We start from the raw sequence: 19,683 nt of genomic DNA, 5'->3' as shown, positions 1-19,683 counted from the left end.
AAAAAAGCCTTTAAAGATATTGCTATAATCCGGAATCTGAATTCAGAATCCGTCAAAAATAAGAATCCGGAATCCGCGGGAATCCGCCTTTTTTGACGGATTCTTGAAAGAATCCGAATCCGGTCCAAAAATTTAACGGATTGCCATCCCTAATTTTTGTATGTTATTATTGAGTTAGGGATAAATATTATGAAAAATAATTAGTAGAGCAGAAAAGAAGTTTATAATATTTTGTAGTTTTGTCAATCTCTCTTTGAAATGATCTTCTATCAAATCTTCGGGGAATTGAAATAATTGGAGGAAATGTTTAAACTCTGCAAGTTTGTCGCTCCCAATTGAAAATTCATTGTTTTTAGGGCGAAAGAAAGATAACGTGTTTGTAAATTTTCGGGGACCAGTGTAATATACAAGTTACTTACCTCCCTAGTATTTTTTACAAAGGATCTTTAGTTGCTCTGTTCTATCATTTTATTTTCTATTAATTATCCCTTCCTCCCCCAAGTTTAGTACATTCTGATGCTTATCGTGACAAAGTTATTCATTCTGTACGTTTCATATTGATATTGTATGCATTATAAAGTAGCTGCGCTACAGAAATAATCAAAGAACAGGGATTTTAAGGGATAGGACATTGGACGATAAATTTTAACCCCAATTATAACAAACTTAATTACCAATTCTGTAGATTGCCAATTTTTGTGCCATCCCTTCAGGGTTTAATAAAAATTACTCAAAGAAACGAATTTGAGAATAAAACTTTGGCTACCAGTATAATTTACAGTCCAATGTTCCCCTCCCTCCCTATATATTTGGGCATTGTCTTGTATTTATATAAATAAACTGAGTATATTACTCAACTAATCTATCTTAGAGTTTAGAAAAATCAAAATTTATTTGTTTTTATATTTGGACAAAAATTAATAGAAAATTTACACTTTTCATCAAACTCATCATATATGTTATTCATATTTGTTTAAAAGTTCTCTAATGATATTATGGTGCCTTATCATAACTTTTAATTGTCAAAATTCTCTAGTTTTTCATTATATTATAAAATTAGAAATATGCATTAAAAATTTATGTAATCAAAGATTTTTTATTTACTTGAGCTTATTTCATTTTCATCAAAAATTTAAATCAATTTTCATTTTTAATCATAAATAATTCACTAATTTGTGACCTCATAATATGCAACTATGTTACAGAAATGGATTTATAATTACTTGGATGTTACACCAGATTTTCCTCAGCCTAAATTGACGATAATTTTCCCCTTGTCATAAAATCCACGTATATTATACATATATATCCATTGTTACAGATTCTAAATGTACTAGAGAATGTCCCTTCCCCTTGGAGGACGTGAAGGGCACCCTATACAAAGACATTCCACCCTCAGGCGAGTTAGAGAGGATCTATACAGCTCTATAAGGTAATATTCCACCCTCAGGCGAGTTAGAGAGGATCTATACAGCTCTATATGGTAATATTCCACCCTCAGGTGAGTTATAGAGGATCTATACAGCTCTATATGGTAATATTCCACCTTCACGCGAGTTAGAGAGGATCTATACAGCTCTATAAGGTAATATTCCACCCTCAGGCGAGTTAGAGAGGATCTATACAGCTCTATAAGGTAATATTCCACCTTCACGCGAGTTAAAGATGATCTATACAGCTCTATAAGGTAATATTCCACCCTCAGGCGAGTTAGAGAGGATCTATACAGCTCTATGAGGTAATATTCCACCTTCACGCGAGTTAGAGAGGATCTATATAATTCTATTTGGTAATATTCCACCCTCAGGCGAGTTAAAGAGGATCTATACAGCTCTATAAGTTAAACATATTTTCAAGATACTGTTAAAATATTATATTTTCAAAAAAAATGCCTAGCAGACAAGGACGTCCAAACTTATATTAAGGGGGGGGGGGGTGGAAGGGAATGGGTGTTGTGCGCTACATTTTTTTACATTGTAGAATTTATTTTTTCTTTTTGACAAAGGGGGGAGGCGAAAGTGACACTTTTTGAAACCAAAACTAAAAGTCAACAAAGGAACTCAACTAAAAAAAGAGTTACAGGTCTGAGATTTTGCATGGCAGTTGCTTTATAGGGGTAAAATATGGAACTGTTAAGAAACGGCAGCGCAACCGCCAAAAACCGCCGTTTCCCGTCGAAATTTTTTTTGCTTTTTCTCGGCGGTTTTCAGCGGTTGCGACGCCGTTTCTTCACAGTTCCATATTGTACCCCTAAAAAGCAACTGCCATGCAAAATGTCAGACCTGTAACTCTTTTTTTAGTTGAGTTCCTTTGACTTTTAGTTTTGGTTTCAAAAAGTGTCATTTTCGCCCCCTCCCTTTGTAAAAACTAATTTTAATTTTAGAACAACATTATCACCTTCCTCAACAAGTGATATGTCACTATCAGGCAGTGCGGGGGGTTCCAGCCCCCCGGTGCAGTTGACGTCTCCGGCCCCTCCTCCCTCGGGGCTAGCCTACCATCTGGCCAATGTGCTGCCGCCCTCCCTTGGCGGTAGCGGTGGCGCTAACAGGCAGCTGTTGCCCCATGTATCCACTCCACAGGTGTGTTATTTAGATTTGCTATCATTCAGGGAGGGAGGGGACATTGGGGTATCACAGTAGTCCCCAAAGTTTTTAAAAAAACGTTTTCCTTTTTGTTGGCTTCATAACTTTACGGACTTCAATTGAATTTTGATTGGTTGGTTCATTAGGCTGAGTGTCTAAAATCTACTTGTTATCTACAGAAGGGATAATTTTGTGTACATTGGGGATGTACAATGTACATCAATTTATCTACCATTATCTTATCCCTTTAGATTTCTGGGTATCATTTCTGCATCCACAATTATTATTAACAAAATTAACCCTTTTGTAGTATAAAATTGCTGATGGTAAGGTTTGGACCAACTACTTTTATGCCAACAAATAAAAGAATATGTTATAGAACTTTGTGACCCAGTATGTTTTGCAGTATACAGGGCGACCACTGCATACTATATATACTATAAATACTATATAGGATGAATTTGGATACTATATCATACTATATGACTAAAATTTACTATATATACTATATAATTTTACCTTTATTTGACCAACATTTACTATATATACTATATAATTTTACATTTATATAATCAAAAACTTATATTGTCAGTTTTGTGACAATGCATCTTAAGAAGTGTTTTGTCTTATTTTCACAGTAGGTTTTCTCCTATTTCTAGCCCCTGCGGGGCAATCATTAACCTTTATAACCTATTAAAAGCTCCAAATGTCCGTCTCTCCGTTAGACATGGATGGGGGTAAACGTGATTTTCTTGGCTCCTATAGAAGGCAACTTTTTGGCAACATTCCTATCATAAAGGAGCAGAATCAACTATAAAACATCTATGGCAATCGGAAAGCTTTTTAGCAGGTTTAAGGCTATGTTTTATATTTTTTTTACTTATTTTCCCATATCTTTGGTATCATCTTTTTAAAAACATTCATGTTGGTCTAACTGTCTTTTAGCAGGTTTTTTAGTTATTTTTATATTTTAGTTTTGGTCCGATTTTCAAACTTTTTTTGGATGATAGTATCAAAATATTTTTTTTCTTTGTTCTGAGTATCCAGTATGTAATTTACTTTGAATGTCGGTCTAACAATCATTTCATTATACAAAATAAAATAAGGTTTGGGGCTTTTTTCTTAAATAAATCTAAAATAAAATAATCATCCACAATTTTTTTGTGCTTTGCTACTTATGGATGTTTTCATCCTTGTTTAAAATAAAACTTTACCGAATAGAACACATATTTGCAGGGATCTATAGGGATAAGACATAAGCTGATTAATTGATATACATACCCAATGATGATACACAAAATTAATCCCTATATAGAAAAAAATTAATGGATGAAAAGTATGGAAACTCTACTTAATTATCCAATCAAAATGCCATTAAAGTCCCCAAAATTGTTGAGTCAACGAATAAGAAAGTGTTTTTTTTGGGGAGTAGTATAATGAATAGCCCATCATCCACTCGCTTCCTGCATATTTGAAAAAAAAATTCAAATTATTTCTGCTTTTTATCACAAGGTATATTTTGTTGATATTTCTATAAAAAAAACATTTGTATGCATCAAATATTTGAACACTAGAGTTGGCTCGATATAATTATCTCCCTATTGGCTAGTTTTCTATATGCATATCTATTTCTCAATAAATCTATTTTCCTCGCCCGGCATTACTATCTAAAAGAAAGTAAATATTTAATAATCTAAATGATTTTAAAAAGATTTTTTTTAATTATATTTTTTTCTTTACATTACCATCACCAAAGGGTTAATGATGATGATTACAATTTTAGTTTAATATTTGAACACACAAAGTGTCGCCACAATCGAATTCTTTTAAAACAGAGTTTTCTTAAATTCATTATATTATAAATTTAAATTTTCTTTTTTATGATTAGAAATTAAATACATTGAAATAAGGTAAATAGCAACATGAAATTAAAAAAAGGAATTCATTTTCAATAAAGTAAAATAATGGGTCTTATCGTTCTGGGCAATGAGAGTTTATTATGGATTATTGGAGCACTATGAGTTTTATACAAATATTCCTTGGAAAACTTGAGCTCGTTTATAGACATTTATTTCCTATATAGATCTGACATGGATCTTGAAGCAATTAAGCAGGCCGTTTTGTACATGTTAAAAATTGGAAGATTTCATTAAATAAAAGTTAACGCAAATATACTTAGTAAATAAGTTAAACTTTATGTGAAAAAAAATTAACATTAAAAACCTTAATTAAAGCATACAAAACTATATATTCCTGACTTGTTTAAATATTACTTTTCTTGTAGTCTTTAATTTTAGTTTAAATAGGGTGTGTAATTTTTTAGGTGCGCATCGCCCTAGCAAATTGTTGTGAATGCACTTTATTAAAAAGTGACAGATTTTTAAAATGCCATTTGAAGAGGGTGGCAGATGGTGATATAACTTTTTAGTTATAATTTTATAATTCACTGTCTGTAAGTCTGTAATGCTCTGGAGGAAATATGATTTTCCAAATTATTTCCAAAATGAAGTATTTATCTTACCCCCACCTAATTTTTTAAGATGGGTTAATCATTCTTCATGCTGATATTTTGTACTAGAGTTGGCTCGATATAATTATCTCCCTATTGGCTAGTTTTCTATATGCATATCTATTTCTCAATAAATCTATTTTCCTCACCCGGCATTACTATCTAAAAGAAAGTAAATATTTAATAATTTAAATGATTTTTAAAAGATTTTTTTAAATTATATTTTTTTCTTTACATTACCATCACCAAAGGGTTAATGATGATGATTACAATTTTAGTTTAATATTTGAACACACAAAATGTCACCACAATCGAATTCTTTTAAAACATAGTTTTCTTAAATTTATCATATTATAAATTTAAATTTTCTTTTTTATGATTAGAAATTAAATACATCAATATAAGGTAAATAGCAACATGAAATGAAAAAAATGAATTTATTTTTAATAAAGTAAAATAATGGGTCTTATCGTTCTGGGCAATGAGAGTTTATTATGGATTATTGGAGCACTATGAGTTTTAATCATATATTCCTTGGAAAACTTGAGCTCGTTTATAGACATTTATTTCCTATATAGATCTGACATGGATCTTGAAGCAATTAAGCAGGCCGTTTTGTACATGTTAAAAATTGGAATATTTCATTAAATAAAAGTAATCGCAAATATACTTAGTAAATAAAAAAATTGAGTTCCATGGGTTTGGCACATCTGTCTTGAAGTGTAAATGGAAAACTAAAAATGTGTGCCCTATAAGAAGAAAACAAAAGTTTTAGATATTTATATCTAGATTAAATCCTCCAACCCCCACATATGTCTTGAAGTGTAAATGGAAAACAAAATTTTTAGACATTTAAATCAAGATTAAATCCTAAAATTTTCAAAATATTATAACGAGGGTTTTTTGAGAAAATAGATTTGAAAATTTCAAGTTCAATTTCCAATCCCTAGGAGTTACAGCATAATCATGACAAGAAAAGCAAAGATTATTTATTTAAAATTTTTGAACAACTTTGCTTTTATGAAGTCTTTCATAAAACCTCTATATATGGTTTATTTAAGGCTGAATTTCCGTGACCTTAGCAAAGCAACTGATAAAAATGGCCATTAATTAACTCCTTTCAAGAGTGGTTTTATGAAGAACTTTTTAAAAGCTAACTTGTTCAAAATTTTAAATAAATAATCTTTGCTTTTCGTGTCATGATTATGCGGTAACTCCTAGGGGATGAAAATTGAACTTGAAATTTTCAAATCTAATTTTCTCAAAAAACCCTCGTTAGAATTTTTTGAAAATTTTAGGATTTAATCTTGAATTAACCCATTAGTGCCGAACCGGTCATTAAAACCCGGTTCCGAAAAATGGAAAAAAAACGGTTTCCGGCTTCATAATTGCATCATTCTCAGAATGAATCCCCCCTCTACTACCCTGACTTTCATTTCCCCCTGGAGCAGGCAGTTTAGCTTACTTCCGTTTGCTGGTATTGCTCAACAAAATTTGAAAATCATGAAAATTCAAAATACCCCTTCTAACTTTTTTGTTTTTTTAGTAAAGTCGCTGATTTTTTTTGTGAAATCTAATGTTTATTGACAAGTACATCTATTTGTGAATTCGTTTTATTCAAATTATAATTTTTTATATGATTTTTTTATCGTTTTTTTACGCCCTATTATGACCCGGTTCGGCTTGGCCATAAATACCCGAAAATTTTAAAACCCGGCTCGGTTTCGGTTTTTATTACCCGGTTTTAACTTTTCAACCAATAAAAATAACAGTTTACGTCATTAGTAAGGGTTTGAGCCACCCTAATAACCCTAGTAATCTCTATAGGTGTCACCCAATAGTTTTATGCTCGTTTTCTGATATGTAACACCCAAATTTTTTATGTTCTTTTTTTGTAGTGTGTGTCTGTTAAAACTTCGAGCAACGGTTTTTTTTACCCGAAAACGGCGGCACCTATAGCCGAAACACTAAATTTGAAATAAATCGCTTCGTATTATACTTGTAGCTCTTTAGATTACATGAGGTTGTGTAGTTTTCAATTACGGATCGTATCAAAGTTCTAAAAAGTGTTCATCTCACTTTTGGCGTTCAAAAATTACATTTTTCGATTTTTGGTCAAAATAACCGGGTTTATACAGGTCAACCGGGTTTTAAAACTGGGGGAAAGCACCAAAAACGGGTGTTAATGCCTGGTTGGTATTTATGGCCAAGCCGAACCGGGTTTTTTTGCAACTTTCCTGTGCACGCCACTAGAGCAAAACAAAAAAATACGAATTCCGTTTTGACCATTATAAAGCTTCCCTGAAACTTACAGCTCGATCGGCCCATAAAAGTGGCGCTCGGCACTAATAGGTTAAATGTCTAAAACTTTTTTTTTCCATTTACACTTCAAGACATATGTGGGGGGGGGGGGTTAAATATTTTTTTTCAAGATGCCTTTTAGCTCCAAGTCATTCCAGGGTTGGGAGAAGAGCTGGGGAAGAAGGGATAGGGATTAGAAGGCCCATAATCAAGTATTCCCGACCCCTTAAACCCACTTTTTAATTTAGGTATATATAATCCACGCAACTGATTTTATGTGAAATTGCTTTGATAACAACTTTGCTTTGAGCAATTTTTAGTGGTATATATAATATTATTATAAAATAATTCAAAGTCCAATACTATATCATACTATATGAGTAAAAAAAATATACTATATATACTATATGGAGAAAAAAAATATACTATAAATATACTATATTTTTTTGGTTTTGGAGTGGTCGCCCTGAGTATAATGTCCCCTCCCTCCCCTAAATATTTATCACATAAATGTTAAAATTAAGGTTGACAATCCGTCCAATTTTTGGACCGGATTCGGATTCTTACAAAAATCCGCCCAAAAATGAAACGGATTAATCAGTGGATTCCGAGTTCTTATTTTTTTTTGACGGAGTCCGGATTCTAGCAATATTTTAAAATTTCTTTTTTAATAGTTATTTCTCGCATCGTATTATAAACGGCTTTCCTCGGATATAGAATGTACAATTATAAGATTAAAACCAGTTTTTTAGCCCCTAGGTGCCGTAGGCACGGGCAAAAAAACTGGTTTTAATCTTATGATTGTACATTTTTATATTCGTAAAAAGCTGGATATAATACGATGCTAGACATAGTTTTTTCGTATGGATAAGAACCGGTTTCTATCCACCGGATTCGAATGAATACGAGAAAATAAAATAAAGGATTAAATTTTACTAGCTGGTTACTGGGAAGAATCTAAAGCTATTTTTTTACAGTAGCTTTTTCTCCTATTTCTAGACCCTACATTGGCCAAAATTACTTTGTTAAAATTTAAATGAATATTCGGACCAAATAAAACTCAAGACGCTAATTTTAGCCTAATGATTAACAATCCGAATCCGAATGGATTCCGGATTCCAAAATTGTCCAAAAATTGGACGGATTCCGGATTCGGATTGCCAACCCGAGTTAAGATATTTATTGAAACAGTCTACAACATTTTTATTTTTTTTTCAGGGTTTGGCCCCACGTAGCTGGATGCCTGGAAGCAGCAACTGGAGTCCAGTCAACACCAACTCCAGGTAAACTTCCTTGATTGTGGTGTGCATTAAAATTCTGCACATTATAGAGAAACTTTGAAATTGTAAAATATTTACCTATATTATGTTGAATTAAGGGGGAGGTAGTTTGTGCTAAAAATTCCGTAAAGGTGTGAGTATTAAGGATTAAAAACAATAGGTAGTAGAACGATAATATTCACTAAATATAATAAATTTTTTGGGGGGGGTTTTATTCAATAAGGAATACACATATTTAGTGAATATTATCGTTCTACTACTGTTTTGTAGCCTTAAAACTCACATCTTTACGGAATTTTAGCACGACCTACCTCCCCCTTTTTTTGTAAAAAAGGATTGCACAAAAGAACAGGTGTTTTTCTAACAACTTAATATATTCTCCTAATTTTATTTTTATACAAAAATATAGGAAATAAATTAAACGAAAACAAAAAGCAATATTTTGTAAATTTTTGATGTTAAGAAGTTACTAGGTATATGTCCTAATAATTTTACTTTTATTTAGTAAAATAAGCTTCGCTACATAAGGGTGTTGTCATCCTTGTTTTACATTTGAAAATGCACTTATTCTTATCTGTGATAAAAAGCAGGTATCTTAAGGGATAAGACAATAGATGATAATATGCTCTTTCTGTTAAATAAGAATTGGTAGAAAAGTTTGGACTCTGCTAGTTTGAATCAAGATTTAAAGCTACTTGGCAAATGAATAAGAGTATGAATGTGAAAAACTTTGAGCACCAGTTATATTTACAGCAGGGGTGTATATTCTGTAAATTTGACCCGGCTGAGGGGGGAGGTAAAAAAATAAAATATATGTTGTTGGGGGGGCGGGGGGGGTGGAGAAATGTAAAAATTAAGAGGACTGAAAGCATTTTTTTTTTTTTTTTCTCCCCTCTTTGGTGAAAAAAACTAAAAAATAGTGGAAGGGGGCATAATATGAATAAAATAAAGAGTTCTGAAAATATTTTTCAATTTTATCCCCTTCCTTGCTGGAAAAAACTAGGAGGGGGAAAAAATAAAAAAAAATTGCAGCAGGGGAAAAATGAATCTTTGCACCCCTGATTTACAGTCTAATGTCCCTTACCTCCCTGGTGAATAAAACTACTACATGACCAAACATGTGTAGTTCTATTTTTACTTCAGTATATGGTGCTATCTTTCATATATAATATTTTAGTCTTATCATTTTTATTATAAATATTGTGTATTATTATCAAAAATAACAAACAAGTTTCTTCTATAAACAACAACAAAACTAATTGTGATTAATAGTGCTATAATAGTTTTAACTTTGATATCAAACCATACTTCTTAAATCTTTTATTTTAAAAGTTAAAGCTGAAAAAGTATTTTTGTTTTTATAATGTTACTTATTTCTGATTTGTAATTTTTTGGTAGGGTATCCCACCCATCAATAGAATAGCCTTAAACCTAAGTAATAAAAGGAGTGATATTCCCTAAAAAGCAAAGCCCATTTATTCCTAAGGTTAGCTAGATCATAAACTTCATCTGGATGTACAAATGGACAGACAAAAAAAAATAGCACAAATACTTACTAAATGATCCTTCAATGTATCTTTTACCTTTTAACATAAATCTTAACAATCGGGGTTTTGCTTTTTATTTACTTTAAGCTTACCACAGATTACTTAGTGTTGACATTGTTTTTGCGTAATGCGTAGTTTTCAGGGAGTAAAGGATGGGGGGGGGGGAAAGTTTTGACACATTTGCGTAAACAGTGAGAATAGGCTTTATCTTTGGACTGAGAGGATAGGTTATTAGGGATAAAATCATTCTTATATGATGAATTTTCCCAAGTTTTACGATTTTTTGGATTGGCCTCCAGGTGGTCTCTGTACAGGTAAAAATGAAGAAAATTTTTTTTAAGAGTTAGAAGTCAGCTTATAAAACAAAATATGCATGTTTTTTTCTTCTAATATGTGAATAACATTCAAAAAGATGCATATTTTGTTTTATACGTTGACCTCTAACTCTTAAAAAAAAAAATTTTTTTTTTCATTTTTACCATTTTTTTCACCATAAAGAGGTATAGAATTGTCTTATCCTTTAAGATCCCTGAGTGTATATGGAATATTATATTTACCTTTTCATTTATTCCTGTAAATAAAGGCAATAAAAACATTTTGTTTGACATAGATACAACAATTTATTTTGTTTTTACATAATATTTCTATTCGTGTAATAAAAGCGTTCAATTACATAAAATGGAAAAAGGACGTAAAAATCGTATAAGGACATTTAGGTCCATAAGTTGTAATGCATTTTAATATGATAATATATTTGGCAAAAAAAGAACAGTTTACAGTGTTATTTTAAAAAAAAAGTAAAACTATGATATTAAAAAAAACTACCTACTAGATTCTTTGTTAGTTGTACAGATAGACGTCTTAACTCCACCTGTATAGTATGCAATTATATAAACCTGATTTTTCAAGAACTAAATGTTGAGTTTAAAAATTAATTTTGGCAAAAAACAACTATTTGATTACATATTTATTCGGAAGAATACAAGAAAAATGGATGTAGAATATACATGGATATCATGAGGGGATGGGGTTGAGGGAGTATATTGTAGGCATCGTTATTTTAGCCCGCTGCGTTTTAACTTTATTAGAGAACATGAAATTAGTACTATATAATTATACATAAAGCTGAGTTTATAGATTATTTTTGGCAAAAAAACTATTTGATTACATAACTATGCGTAATTCTATACTACAGGGAATGAGGGAACGGTCAATAGCGATAGATGAATTTCATTAGCAACTCCACCTATCTTATTTTACATGTGTAAAAATGTATCCTTTGTTGAGTTGTGAATTAATTTAAGTTTCAATATCTCTACCTCCCTGCAATTTTAAACTTTTCCACTTTTAACGTGTTAGTCAATTTTCACAGTTTTAAAGAGTTAGAATACAAATGAAATATGTGTTTTTATTATCATTAATGAAGGGAGAGGTAGGTTGTGCTAAAATTCCGTAAAGGTGTGTGTATTAAGGTTTAAAAACAGTAGTAGAAAGACAATATTCACTAAATATTTTTTTTTTAAATGTTTGTCTATAGTTCTTTTCAATAAGGAATACACATATTTAGCCTTAAAAAGTTAAAACTCACACTTTTACGGAATTTTATCTCAACCTACCTCCCCATTTTTAGTAGCGCAAAAACTTCATACCTATGTAGAGTATATCCGTCCTTGCGTCAATAGTATAATATAAAAGTGAGTTGGGATAAGATATTTTTTGATGCTTAGTTTGAACAAGCCAATCAAGATCTAAAAAAGTACCAAAAAATTGTGTACCAATAAATCAAATATTATAAACTTTAGGCACCTGTTTAATTTACAATTAAATGCCTCGTCCCTAACTTTATATTGAGTGATTTACTGACAATCCTTATATTAAAGTAACAGGATGTGTGTCTGTCTGTTTCAGGGCTGTGCAAAACCCGGGTTTTTTAAAAAATAACCCGGGGTCGTGGAAAATAGGGGTTTTACCCGTGTTTTAGGGGTTTTTTGGGGTTTCTGGGGTATTTTGGGTTTTTATAGTTTTTATACTGTAAAAGCTTGAATAATATATTAAATATAATATATAATAGACGATTTTTTCTATGGCGCAGCGAGTTTCATAGTATTTTCACAGTAGCTTTTCTCTTATTTCTACCCCTGCGGGGCAATCATTACCCCTTAATTAACCTAACCTAAAATAACCTATTAATAGTTACTAAAAAAGTACAAAGAAAACCACTGTGCCATGAACCAAGGGGGGGGGGGGAAGTTCTGACACATTTGCTTAAACCTGGTGTATAGGCTTTATCTTTGGACTGAGAGGATAGGTTATTAGGGATAAAATCATTCTTATATGATGAATTTCCCCCAGATTTAAGATTTTTTTGATAGGCCTCCAGGTTCCGGAGCTCCAGGCCTCCAGGTGGTCTCTGTACAGGTAAAAATGAAAAAAAATATTTTTCTTAAGAGTTAGATGTTAGCTTATGAGACAAAATATGTATGTTTTTTCTACAAATATGTGAATAAAAATCAAAAAGAAGCATATTTTGTTTTATAAGTTAACCTCTAACTCTTCAAAAAAAAAATCTTATTTTTAATTTTTACCTGTACAGAGACCACCTGGAAGCCTGGAGCTCCGGAACCTGGAGGCCTATCCAAAAAATCTTAAATCTGGGGAAAATTCATCATATAAGAATGATTTTATCCCTAATAACCTATCCTCTCAGTCCAAAGATAAAGCCTATACACCAGGTTTACGCAAATGTGTCAGAACTTCCCCCCCCTTAGGTCCATTCTTTTAATATTTAGAAACAGGCTAGGACATAAGAAAGATGATAAGTTGGCTGCTATATACAGGAAAAACAGAAAAATGCAAAAATCTAAAGATCCTAAAATTGTTTTCTTGCTGGTATATCTCTTCCTTAGCCCATGCCAACGGCAAAATCAGGCACAAGTAGTAATAGCAGCAGTCTATTCCTTTGTTAAATACAGGGGTTAATGAAAAACATTTTTTTTATATAAACAATGAAAAATATACTTTTTTTTGAAACAATTTTACTTTTTTTTAATAAAACCCCCAAAACCCCATGGGTTTTTTAAGGTGGGTTAAAGGACAAAAAACCCTGGTGGGTTTTGGGGTGGGTTTTTTGTCTGCCAACCCTGGTCTGTTTGTTTGTACCGATCGGGTTCTCCACAACAGGAAAGCTTCACATAGATCCCTCCGAAGAAAAATCGCCCCTAGAAAAAAATTTCCCACATGAAAAATTTTTTTTTACTTGTTCTTTTAAAATCTAAAATAATAAATTGGGTTATTAAATTCGACTTTCCCCTCCTCAAGTGCCCCTAGAGGCCTTTAGGGGCGTAGCCGCTTTTCCTATTTTATTAAGTAGTAAGGTTTTTTTTGGCTAAAGCTTAAGATTTGGATAACTACTGAACCTATTGAGTTCTCTTTTTAGGTAAACTTAATATAGCTCCTGTAATGGTTTTAGTCTATTCTATGTTAATATTTAAGTACTGGGAAGAGATTTAGGCCAGTTTCAGCCCCCAGCTAGGGGCGTATCTGCTAGTATAACTATATTTTTATTGTGTAGGTAATACTTAACCGTTACCATTTTTTCGCTGCGTTACAAATAAACATAATCATACTTTTTTTAGAAGTGAAATATTATATTTTAGTCTTAAATTTCGTCATATTTAGATAAAAACAAAGGAAATACGTATAATTTTTATTTCAGTTGTTGATCGAAATATCTGTCTCTAAGAAGTTACCTAATCATAATTATGAAATATTATATTCACTACGTGATGATTTTAGTGTTATCATTTCTTCATAAAAAAGATTAATGTAATTGTACAACATATAGTTAAAGCAAGGATTTTCTACATTGAGTTAGGTCCATTTGTGCATGGCAGAATTTTCTATTTTTTTTTATTAAACCAGGGATTTAAATAGATGGAACAATAGCCGATAGATTAATTTTCTTCCAAATTGAATAAGCGGTAGAATACAATTCTAAATGAATTGGATCAGTGATGTAGAGTCGTTTGATTTTGTTGCGGCTCCGGCAAAATATGGCGGCTTCGGCTCCACGTCAATTATTAGAAGAATAAATAATAGAATAAAAAGCTTGGTTGTCGTTGACAAACACCCTCCTCTAAATTGAAATCTGGAGGCCTGTTCCCCCCTTACCATACTGGCAAAATCCTGTGCACACCACTACTGACCTTTAATATCGTGTGATGATATTAACTGTTAATATTCTGTTTCAGCTTGGAAAGTAACATAGTGAGTTATCAGCCAGCTTCACTCTCTGCAAATTCTACGACCAGGCATATTAATGTTCACATATCTCTAATATACTCATGGATAAGACAAAAAACGACAAAATGATGTTTATTCCCCATGATAAAAAAAATTACATCGCCTAAAGATATTTTTAAAAAAATTTTGGACACTGTTAATATAAACTACCTATCTATTTAAGATTTGATATCTGTACCCAAAGGTTTTTGGGTAACAAAGAATAAAACTTTGAGTACCAGTATCTGTTTAACATACAGTTTAATGTCACCTCCCATCCCTAACTATCTTCGTAGAAATTATTCTTTTGATAATTTTTTTTGTACCATTTTGAAACATTTTGTAATTTTTCTACACCCTTTCAACCACTTCCCACCCCGGGCCCTGACTATGAAAATTCAAAAATGTTATCATGAATATAATATAATAGTTCTGGTCAGCATGTAGCCTCTCCCCTACATCAAGCACATCTAGTCATGGATATTGAGTTAGGACACCCACAGGTTAGTACCATAGTGAGAGAGGGAGGGAGAGGATAATTATAGATATATTAATAATATGTAGCCTCTCCCCTACATCAAGCACATCTAGTCATGGATATTGAGTTAGGACACCCACAGGTTAGTACCATAGTGAGAGAGGGAGGGAGAGGATAATTATAGATATATAAATACTATGTAGCCCTCCCTCTATATCAAGCATATCTAGTCATGGATATTGAGTTAGGAAACCCACAGGTTAGAATAAATAATAAAATTGTACCTAATTGTTCAAGGTATCTTCATTTTAAAAAGTTTTTTTTTTAAACGCATGGATTTTCCTTAGCTCCCTATTCTCATAAATACACTGTAGGTAAAATAGATAGCAACTTTGAAATTCATAGATGAATTGTTCTTCCTAATAAAAAATAGTCCATAAACCGATTGTTCAATCCGATGTCTTGCAAAAACTATGTATTATTGGTTACATTAGGCACTAATCTGGGAAAGGGAATGATATTCTGACTAATTCTAAAGGAAAATTTCCCCTTCCCCTTTTCCTTCCCTTCTTACCCACCCCTCTTCGATTTTATGAAAAAACAAGATATGCCCCCAGCTAACTGCCAAAGGTTTCGTGCTTTTTGTATAATTGATTGTTAAAGTAGCTAGGCCTGGGCAGCACTAATGAACAATATAATATATATCCTCTTTTATTTCTGAAAAATCCAATATTTTAGTTGGGAGAGAGTATCAGTGATACCTTACCTGGAGGCCAGAATCCTGCGGGACAACCTTCCGTTTCCAGCGGAGCTGGTCTTCCTATAACCTCAGGTAACAAAAGTTTGTTTGTTAGAATCCATTTCAAGCTTTGCTGGAGGATTTTTGTAACTTTGTACAATTTTATTTCGATGGTGTAGCTACTAATAACTCTACATTAAATCACAAACACAATGTCTGTTAAATAGTTCGATTCAAACATTTTGATTATTATTTAGCTACTCCGTCACCAACTTTTTTTTAAAAATCTTGTTAACTTAAGAAAAATCAATAATAATTTTTTCTATCTAGATTATGCCCAATCATTTAGGAAAACATGTGTTTAAAAATTATAAGGTTAATTCTCAAATATAATTTTTTTTAGGTGCATCGGCACGACCTGGCGGTCAGCCTACACCAGGTGGAGGATCAGCCGCAGGGGGTGGGGGTAGTGGGACACCCCCCTCCCCTGGTGGGGGGGAGCAGGAGCCAGAGTCGGGGTGGGCACAAATACTGAACTCTAATCCAGAACTGAAGGCCATTGTCAATGCATGTGAAAGGTAAAATCTGAATTTATTTTGTTGTTCTGACTATAGTGTTTTTATGTCTATAGGGATAAGTTACAACCATGGTAAATTATTATGTTCTAGAAAAAAAAATATGAGATACATCCATATAGGATGTTTAAATGGTTTTCCCAACTGATTTTAACCTTCTTGTAGACATATTTATCTTTTTAATACAGTAGGTAAAGGAATAAGACAATTGACTATAAATTGAGCCATGATGAGAAATTAAATTATTCTTTGTAGATTACATTTATTTGTTTAAAGTTTGGACACTTATAGTTTGAACCAACCAATCAATAATTACTTAAAGTACCCCAAAAAATAAGCTAACAAATGAGAGAAAGTTAGATAAAACTTTGGGTACCCGTGTAATCCACAGTTCCTATGTTTCATAAATCCAAGTAAATATTATCATTTTGTTTCAGATACATACCTTTCTGTATTCTGGTGTTTATAAAATCAGTCTTTGAACATGGTTTAGGTAAATATTTAAATTATTTTTATTCTATACATTAAGATCTATGAAACATCTTTGATTTAAAATCATGGAAAATAATGGGTTGGCGATTTTACAATTATAATTGAATATATTGACTGTCAAGTAGATCAAAAAAGAGTTACAGGCTACAGCACTGAAAGGGGACTATAGTATGCACGAACAAGAGCAAGTAATTCTAAGCACCTTCTTAGCAGTGATACTAAATAGTTTTTTTTTTGTGTATATACTAGAGTTATGTTTAATATAAGTAGTTATACCAACTAAAAAAATTAAGTCTTACCATGGTTTTCTATGAATAAAACTTTGAAATATCAAGCATTTTTTGATGAAATATCAACAAATGTTTTGTTGAGTTCAAAGGTTCAAATAAAATAAAACACCAAAACATAATCAAATGCTGTAAGTTGCTAAAGTACACTAATAAACTAAAAAAAATTAAAAAAGAGTATAACGCCAACATTTAGAATCACTGCTCTCGTTCGTGCATACTCCTCTTTTGAATGGCAGTTGCTTTAAAGTTTTACAATCTGGAACTGTGAAGTAATTGCGGCAGAATCACTGATTTTTCCCAAAATTTTTTTTTGTTGCCAAATTAGAATATTTGATTCGTTTGACACAATCTTATTTATTTCCCTAGGTATAATTGTTTGTCTTGGTCTGGTACTTACCTTTCTTCATTCAAACTCGGTTGTCAAACACCAGGTAACCTCTTATTTTTTTTTAGGGATTAAAAGGGATAAGACGTTACAATGGACGATAAATTAATGTACAGCTACAATATGAAATAAAAAAATTTGGTTTTCTGTACATTATACCTAATCGTTGATGGAAAAGTTTGGACACTGCTAGCTAGTGTTACTGTTCACGATCAAAGTCCTCTAAGTTTTTAGGCCAACTAAAGTGAGAATGTGTTTATAAAACTTTGAGGATCAGTATGATTTATGGTCCTATGTTCTTTAATGCTGTTTTTAAAACTATATGTAGGTAGTGGCTGCTCTGCTAGATTGTTTGAATAGGAAAATTTTCGTATCTGCGGATAACCGAAAAGAAAGCTATATTAATTATATTTTAGATTGGAAGGCAAGGGCGACGAAACCTTGGTCCGTTGTTGGCTGTGACAATTAATCTTAGCATTTGTACTGTCTTTATATATTACATGTTCTTTGATTCAAAGCTTTCTTTAAGGTAAGAAATTTAATTTGCACAGTCTTGTCTTGTTTAAGGCAAAATAATACTCTCAACTACAGTCCTTATTTTAATTCTCGGATTAAATAAATTATGCTTTAAATAATAGATATGATACTTGAAGGTAAAGGGGACTATCCACGAACCAGAGCAAGTGATTATATGCATCTTTTAGCATTGACCCATAGTATTTTTTAGTGAATATACTAGGTTTATGTTTAATATTTGCTTTATTGACTAAAAAGTTAGGTTTCACCATGGTTTTATATGAAAAAAAAACTTTAAAATGTAAAGAAATTTTTAAAGCAATATCATATTTAAATGCTTTGTTGAGTTCAAAGGACAAAAAAAATAACACTAAGAAAAGCATCAAATGTTGTAAATTGCAAAAGTTAATTAAGGGAGGGGGGGAAGTTTGTACACTTATAGGAAATGAAATTCAGTACCAAAGTTTGGGAGGGTCGTATGGGCTTGTTTTTAAAGTTATCAACCTAATTCTTTTTGTAGGCTCTCTTATATGACTTGATATACACGGAAAACTTTGAAAATTGAATTTCGGTACTTTCCTTCTAGGGGCTTGTGGAGCAAAAGACCCCCCAAAACACTAAAAATATGAGTTCTGACCTTATTTTTTAAGATATCGACCTGATTTTTTCTTTATAATACTTTTTTAACATACCCGAATCAACGAACCATTACAGATTTCATTTTGGGACTTTCCTTCTAGGGGCTTGTGGAGCAAGAAACCCACAAAACACAAAAATATGAGTACTGGGCTTATTTTTGAAGATATCGACCTGATTTTTTTTATAATACTTTTTTAACTTAACCGAATTAACGAACCATTACAGATTTCATTTTGGGACTTTCCTCTTAGGGGCTTTTGGAGCAAGAGACCCCCAAAACACAAAAATATGAGTACTGGGCTTATTTTTGAAGATATCAACCTGCTTTTTTTATATAAAAATAATATTAAAACATAACCGAATCTACAAACCATTACAGATTTCATTTTGGGACTTTCCTTCAAGGGGCTTGTGGAGCAAGAGACCCCCAAAAATCATAAAAATATGAGTTGTGGGCTTCTCTTTTAAGATATCAACCTTATTTTTTTATATAATGAAAAAATACTATTTTAACATAACCGAATCTACGAACCATTACAAATTTCATTTTGGGACTTTTCTTCTATGGGCTTGTGGAGCAAAAGACCCCAAAAACACTAAAAATATTAGTTCTGACCTTATTTTTAAAGATAACAACCTGATTTTTTATATAAAAATACTATTTTAACATAATTGAATCTACGAACCATTGCAGATTTTATTTTAGGACTTTCCTTCTAGGGGCTTGTGGAGCAAAAGACTCCAAAAACACTAAAAATATGAGTTCTGACCTTATTTTTAAATATATCAACCTGATTTTTTAGGAACACTTTTTTTTAACATAACCGAACTAAGAAACCATTACAGATTTCATTTTGGGACTTTCCTTCTAGAAGCTAGTAGGGCAAAAGACCCCCAAAAATATTTTTAGAGATATTGAGCTGATTTTTTTCATGAAAACTTTTTTCACATGTTTGAACTAGGTAGCCACTAATAATTTCATTTTAGCACTTTCCTTTTAGGGGAAAGTAGGGTAAAACACCTCCAAAACAAAATAAATTGAGCTCTCTGTTATCTTAAAAAATAA

General features: G+C 31.9%; 1 protein-coding gene across 14 annotated transcripts in view; it reads left to right on the top strand.

The window, feature by feature from the left end:
* Window positions 1–364: 364 nt before the first annotated feature.
* The window catches only part of LOC145305830 (RING finger and transmembrane domain-containing protein 2), a 35,898-nt gene continuing 16,579 nt past the window's right edge, over window positions 365–19,683 (top strand). For 12 of the 14 annotated variants that reach the window (XR_013874735.1, XR_013874733.1, XR_013874729.1 and 9 more), the window contains exons 1-10: window positions 503–1,432; window positions 2,384–2,582; window positions 8,614–8,678; window positions 14,473–14,532; window positions 14,934–15,006; window positions 15,720–15,813; window positions 16,124–16,298; window positions 16,733–16,788; window positions 17,444–17,508; window positions 17,879–17,991. Coding sequence is in view for 1 of the 14 variants with exons in the window: in XM_080147653.1 (XP_080003779.1) it covers window positions 1,341–1,432; window positions 2,384–2,582; window positions 8,614–8,678; window positions 14,473–14,532; window positions 14,934–15,006; window positions 15,720–15,813; window positions 16,124–16,298; window positions 16,733–16,788; window positions 17,444–17,508; window positions 17,879–17,991 (992 nt within the window). In the remaining 13 variants the exon portion in view is untranslated. Of the gene's footprint in view, window positions 1,433–1,567; window positions 1,637–2,383; window positions 2,583–8,613; window positions 8,679–14,472; window positions 14,533–14,933; window positions 15,007–15,719; window positions 15,814–16,123; window positions 16,299–16,732; window positions 16,789–17,443; window positions 17,509–17,878; window positions 17,992–19,683 lie in introns of those variants that run through there. The other 2 variants (XR_013874731.1, XR_013874736.1) reach the window with 2 other exon arrangements.

The sequence above is a fragment of the Acartia tonsa genome, chromosome 14 (assembly GCF_053477335.1).
Source record: "Acartia tonsa isolate MP-2025a chromosome 14, ASM5347733v1, whole genome shotgun sequence".
Taxonomy (NCBI): Eukaryota; Metazoa; Arthropoda; class Copepoda; order Calanoida; family Acartiidae; genus Acartia; species Acartia tonsa.
The sequence above is the reverse complement of the archived record's forward strand: the minus strand, read 5'-3'. Positions and strand labels throughout refer to the sequence as shown.